The 6705-nt window shown below is 38.8% G+C and overlaps 1 protein-coding gene across 1 annotated transcript; it reads left to right on the top strand.

Moving 5' to 3' along the window:
* Positions 1-1151: 1151 nt before the first annotated feature.
* Positions 1152-5463, top strand: LOC137099365 (keratin, type I cytoskeletal 13-like). Its single transcript, XM_067476109.1, has 7 exons — positions 1152-1597; positions 2545-2627; positions 2773-2929; positions 3010-3171; positions 3779-3904; positions 4458-4678; positions 5251-5463. Exons 1-7 carry the CDS (start codon positions 1232-1234, stop codon positions 5345-5347), a joined length of 1212 nt encoding a protein of 403 aa, XP_067332210.1. The 5' UTR covers positions 1152-1231; the 3' UTR covers positions 5348-5463.
* The last annotated feature ends 1242 nt before the right edge of the window (positions 5464-6705 follow it).

Below are 6705 nucleotides of genomic sequence, written 5' to 3'. Positions count from 1 at the left end.
AAATGTGTTGAAAATGCAGTCCTGGGATGATCTTTTAAATTTTTAATGATCCATTCTAAATTTTGCCTATTTTACATTGACAAATGTTGGCAAAGCAGTGCACATGGACATTTTTACTGTCATGAACCTCACTCGATCTTTAATTTTGAAAGAATCAGTAATATTTTAGAAAAAAAAATCAAATTTCTCCTCTTCAAACTTTGTACCTATTTATCAAAAATAGGTTTTAAATAATTTGCTAATTATTTCTTCTCTTCCTATTTACATATCACACAATTATTCAAGACCCAAACTTCATGTCTTATATTGAAAGATGCCTTTCATTAAGTAAAGGCTAGGTTTTCATTAAAGGTGCGTTTTAGTTATGTGTTTGGAATTAATATTCATTTAGAGACAATTAATAATTAAATGCAAAACTAACACAGTTTGAACAACTTAGATATTCATATGAAATAGTTTTAAAGAAAGGGGCAAATAATGGCTGAAATGGTTTAAACAAAAGCACAATCATTCTGCACACAGTATCTAAGTGTAATAAAATCTCAGCCGGAAGCACTATGAACCAATGTGTCCGCTTGTTAAATCAACTAAAAAGTTCTGCTTTCAGTTTATCAGCCTGCCTGTCATGTAGGGAATGTGACAATGCTTTGAGTGAAGTGTCTTCTTGCTGTCCATCAACATATCAACAGTTTTTTCTGCAGGTTTGTGTCAGCACATGAATCGCTCTTCACTTTAGTGGCTCCAAGCTTGAGCTACTATTTGTTTGTCAAGTTACTTTGCTGGACTGTAAAGAGTTACATCAGAAACATACTAAAGGATGTTTTTTTTTATGTGGCTCAGTAGAATTTTCACTTAAAAGATAAACTGAAATAAACACAAACAGAGTTTGCACAAATACAAAAAATTATAATCAACTGTTAATAAATTAATTTTTCATTCTGGTGTTCATTAGTGTGACTGACAAGACTGGTCCATCCTGTAAGAAGTGTATCAGGTGTTGGGCCCCTCTGACATGCTGCTTAGAGCTGAAGGCATCAGACGAAATGTTCTTTCTCTGTTCTATGAAGCCACCAGACCTGCTGGAATTGACCTGCTCAACTAAGACTTGTTTGGCATGTTAACCAGACCGACGACTAACCCCCCCAACACTCAGGCAGAGGCATAAAAGGAGCTGACATCCCAGCAGCCCGTTACTCTCGTCTCAGAGCTGACGACCAGCCGACCAGCAGCCATGTCCTCCTTCTCCAGCCGCAGCAGTTCCATCATCACCTCTTCCCGCCGCTTGGGCAACATGACTGCTGGCAGCATGTACGGAGGAGCCGGAGGATCTGGAGTCCGCGTCTCCAAGGCCTCCTTCTCCTCCTCTGCCGGCAGTGGGTTCAACCTGGCCGAGGCCGTTGACATCTCCACCAACGATAAGGCCACCATGCAGAACCTCAACGACCGCCTGGCCAGCTACCTGGAGAAGGTGCGCTCCCTGGAGAAGGCCAACGCAGACCTGGAGCTAAAGATCAGGCTCTTTCTGGAGAGCAAGACCAAGCTAGAGGGACATGACTTCACTGCCTTCAATGTCCGCATTCATGAGCTTCAGGACCAGGTGAGAACAGGCAAATTAAAGCCTACTGAGTTTAGTTAGACATCATGTGACTTCTTTAGTCTGAATTTATCCTGTGCAGACAGGTCACCAATGTTAAAGATGTGGTAACTCTATAAAACCTGAGTTTATTTACACAGAATGATAGAAAAATTATTATATAAAACAAAGAAACAAAGACAAAAATAATGTAACTGCTTACAAAGACTTTTCTGTGTTTAAATCTATGGTTGAATTTTTTCAACACCAGAGTTTCAACACCAGAGGATGAACATAGAAATAGAATTTAAAGTAGAGAAACCAGTTTTTCAATGAAGTGGAGGTGGGAGGGTGTGGACAGGTAACAGGTTACCAGGGAAACACCCGTCTCAATGTAAAGTCACATTTGTACAGTTTTACTTTTTTCACTGATGATTTACTTTATACCTTATTTTAAGTGTACTTGGTTGTTAGATTTTTACTTTAGACTTTTTAGGTGTGTAGGAGTTTCAGCATAAACATGTTAAAAACAACTCATGTTCCATCTGATTGTTATGTCTTATGTAGTTGTATGTCTATTGTAGTGTATCTCTCAAGCTCAAGCTGTTTTCAGGGGCAGCCTGAGCCTTTTTTGGGGTCTTAGCTGACCCCTTTCGCCCCCATTTCTTTTTACTGCAAATGAAACATAAGCTACAATCATATAAACTGAGTGGAAAAAGTTGGGCTGTAGTGAAATTAAAATACAATTAAATATGTTACAAAATCGTGAAAATTGGGTTTTATTTGAGATTTATTTTAGAACCATGTTCTAATGTGATGCTGTAATGATGTAATGTGATGTAGTGATGCTTAACTTTATCAGGCTGAAATTATTCAGTACAGCTTTAACAATAGCAATTAGTCCTGGTTTACATCAAAATACAACTACCGTAAACCATTATTCACTATTTTTTCTTCTTTCCTTTGCTCAGATTACTGTCGCTTGTCAAGGAAACGCAAGCCTTGCCATCGCCATCGACAATGCCAAACTGGCAACAGACGACTTCAAAATCAAGTAAGTCTGAATCAGAATCCCCTTTAATGTTAAGTCAAGTACAGAAACCGTACAAAATACAGATTGTATTTGTGTTTTTGTGAGCATGTTCTCTGATGAGTTGAATATTTGGGTCTTACATAATAAAATGTTTGTGATGTTTCAGGTATGAGAATGAGCTGAGCTTACGTCAGTCTGTGGAGGCTGACATCGCCGGGCTGAAGAAAGTCCTGGACCAGCTGACTCTGACCAGGTCTGACCTGGAGATGCAGGTGGAGGGTATGAAGGATGAGCTGATCCACATAAAGAAGAACTATGAAGAGGTAAGACCAGGAATACAAGACAACAAAACATAACACTTAAACAGTTAAAGACACTCAGGTATAATCATGGTTTTCTGCAGGACCTGCTGACTCTGAAGTCACAGGTGGGAGGTCAAGTTAATGTGGACGTGGATGCAGCTCCACAGGAGGATCTGACCACTGTCTTGGCTGGAATCAGAGAGCACTACGAGAATGTTGCCGCCAAGAACAGCAAAGAACTGGAGGCCTGGTTTCAGGCCAAGGTGAGACCACAAATATTATTTTCTTGATCTGAATGTGGCTACTATTTCCCTGGACAATTCAATTCAATTCAATTCAATTCAATTCAATTCAATTCAATTCAATTCAATTCAATTCAATTCAATTCAATTCAATTCAATTCAATTCAATTCAATTCAATTCAATTCAATTCAATTCAATTCAGCTTTATAATTTTTTTAATTTACAACAAAGTCATCTTAAGCACTTTACATAATAAAAACAAGACTATACAGATATTTAGAGAAAACCCAACAAATCCTCCTCAAGGAAAAAAAATCAGAAGAGAAGGAACCTCTAGCGATCCAGACTCCAGGATGGGCAGCTCTCTGCCTTGACTGGATCGGGTGAATAGAATGTAAAGTGGGTAAACAGAAAATAACAAGAAGCAACAACAAAACATTGGGCAGAACAAGCACAAGTCAGCATGCATTCTGAAATGATGGGGGTCTACTGGGATGATACAGTAATATGAGATCTCACAGATGGAGTTTGATCATTAGGAGCTATATGGAAAGTCAGTGTGTCACTGTGTTGTCTGTAGCATTTTATTTGAAAAATACAAATTGTAATAATACATGTGATCCACAGTCAGTGGAGCTGAGCAAACAGGTGGCAGAGAGCACTGAGTGTCTGCAGATATCCAAGTCTGAGATCAACGAGGTCAGACGAACTCTTCAGAGTCTGGAGATCAAACTGCAGGCTCAGATTAGCAAGGTAAGAAAACAGTCAACCCACCAAATCTGAATAACTGATCAGGTCAACATCCAGCCATCCCTTATCTGTCACCGCTTATCCTATGTGGGCCGTGGGGGGGCTGGAGCCTATCTCAGCTGTCATCCAGCGACAGGCAGGGGTACACCCTGGACAGAGTGACATATACAAACACCTACAGGGAATTTTAGATTCAGCGGGTCAACATGCAATATTATTTTATTATTATATGTAAGAATATATTAACTTTACAGTAGAAATAGGCTGATTCTTTTTTCACCCATTGATCTGTCACTGCTGATTGAATTTATTGATTTGTTGATAGATAGAATTTTCCAAAATATTCACGTGCAGGTCACCTTAGTAATTGCACACCTGCTGTTTAAACAATCTTTGCGTTAAGTACAAAAGTTTACGTTTCGTCTCAAATTCCCATGGACTTGTTTCTTTTCTGTGAAAAAAGAGTTTCCAGAATAAAGTCGAAATGAGGAGAATGTAAATGCTCATTTTATTTCAGAGTAAAACTGTCAGGCTGTTCACCCTGTTTCTCAAACAGAAAGGAGCCCTTGAGGTGACTCTGGCTGAGACCAACAGCCGTTACTCCAACATGCTGGCAGGTTACCAGAGGCAGGTGGGGGCTCTGGAGGAGTCGCTGACACAGCTGAGGGCTGACCTGCAGAACCAGAAGGTTCAGTACGCCGAACTGCTGGACATTAAGACCAGACTGGAGCTGGAGATTGCTGAATACAGGAGGCTGATGGACGGAGAATCCGAGAGGTTTGTGCTTTGATCACTTTGATCTAAGTTACAATTTTCTCCTCCTACACGTTCTATGCTACCAGTCTTATTTAGTTTTATTTTATTTACTGCATATTTTCAGTAGTTGTGTGTTAATTTTAAATGCAGGACATCAACTTGTAACGGATTAACTACACACTATGTTAAAAAGTTAACTTAAAACTCCAATTACTAAGAGCTAATTCCTTCATAAGGCAAAAAATATAAAATAAATGTAAATGTCTTTATACTAGAAGGTTTAAAACTGTATGTGTCTGACTGTACTGTGTGTATTTATTTTAGTACAGACATATGTACAGATTACTGTCCTCTTGGAGGTGCTGTTGGACACTAAAACATAAAGAGAATCAACTTTAGAGAAAAACAAAACCACACAGCTTCATTTTTGCACAAACCATAAAATTCCACAGTGTGTACTATAAGTGCTCATTGAGCTGGAGAATAACTTAAGAACTATCTTTCTTGATTGATTTCTCATTTAGGAATTAAAGGTAAAAACACAGAAAAAGGTCAAACAAAAGTCACTGAATTACTCCTTTGTTGTCCTGCAGCTCCTTCACAACCACCACTACCACCAAAACCACCCGGGTGGTGACCGTCGTGGAGGAAGTTGACTCCTCTGGAAAAGTGACAACCATCACCTCCTAATAATGAGACCTAATATTAAAGCAAACACATCTCTGACCAATCAGTTGCTGCAAACTAAGTGTGTGCTGTTCAACTCTGTGTGAGGGTCTGAAATAAAAGTGAAGTGTGATGCTTCAGTTGGTCCACATGCTCTTATTTGACTCTGACTTTATTTGGTTAAAGTTGCAGCAGATTGAAAAAAGAGAAACAAAACTGACTGATGATAAAATATGTTTAAACATTAAGACCATTGGTGTTGCTGTGTGATATGTTACTAGTATAGTTCTAGGTTTCATCAAGCAGAATAATTTTTCACATTAAATCTCAAACAATTACAATAAACAAGCTGAGAAATGTATTGGTTTCATGAAGTAAAAGTAAAGTTAAAAAAGCTAATGAAGATTAAATATGATATCTCTTTCTAATTCCAGTCACTATATTCTTGCTGCATAATTTTGGATTATTTGGAGGCTATTTAGAGTCATTGGGATATAGTAGGGAATCACAGTAGTCCAATTTAGAAGTGACAAATGCACAGACAGGTTTTTCAGCACTTTAAGACAGGATGCTCCTTATTTTGGCAAAATTCCACATGTGGAGGAAGGCTGTTCAAGAGATTTGGTTTGTTTTTGGAACTACATAATTAACGTTTGTGTGCCTTAAAGATTTATTACTGACATGAAAAAATAGGATCCATCTAAAAGAAAAACATAGCGGAGAAGCAGTTTCTTTAATGCCAATGACATGTTTCAGTCTATGTTATAAAATATCATATCATATCATAATAAGTTACAACGTCTGACATGTTCTTCCTGCTGCAGCCAAGTTTCAGTAAAACAAAATAAATCACTTGTCACTTTATATGGATTTGGGAGTTTTGGGGGTGTGTGGCTGTAAAGACACTGCAGAGAAGTGTGTAAAACTGGATCTCTGTGTCCTGGGCTCAGTGCTGGGTTGTCATGTGCTTTAGGTTGTCCAATAAATAAATATTTTTATATAAGAGACCTGCACCATCTAAAGTGGGATGGAAGCCACCTCTCAACATCAGCCCAGGTTTTCCCCAGAAAGGGTTCCATTTGTCTGTGGAACCCATATCGTTTGCTGACACCACGTAGACAGGCAGCAGCTGGATGACGACATGCAGTTGTACATGTCGTAGCTGGTCAGATTCTGCAGGGGTCCAGAGGGGCTGCCTCTACAGTCGACCTAAGTAATTGTCTTTTGTAGTAGGACAGTATCCCTCAACAGCCAGCTACAGCCAGCTGATATTCTAATTATTTTATTTTTTGTTTTTGAAAGTAATCTACAGTTGTTCTAAATCACTTTTAAAGGCCCATGCATTTACACAGGAGCTATCCCGGTGAAGTCAACGGTTTACA

Source organism: Channa argus, chromosome 15 (assembly GCF_033026475.1).
Source record: "Channa argus isolate prfri chromosome 15, Channa argus male v1.0, whole genome shotgun sequence".
Lineage (NCBI taxonomy): Eukaryota > Metazoa > Chordata > Actinopteri > Anabantiformes > Channidae > Channa > Channa argus.
Note: the sequence above shows the minus strand (reverse complement) of the source record. Positions and strands in the feature narration are given on the sequence as shown.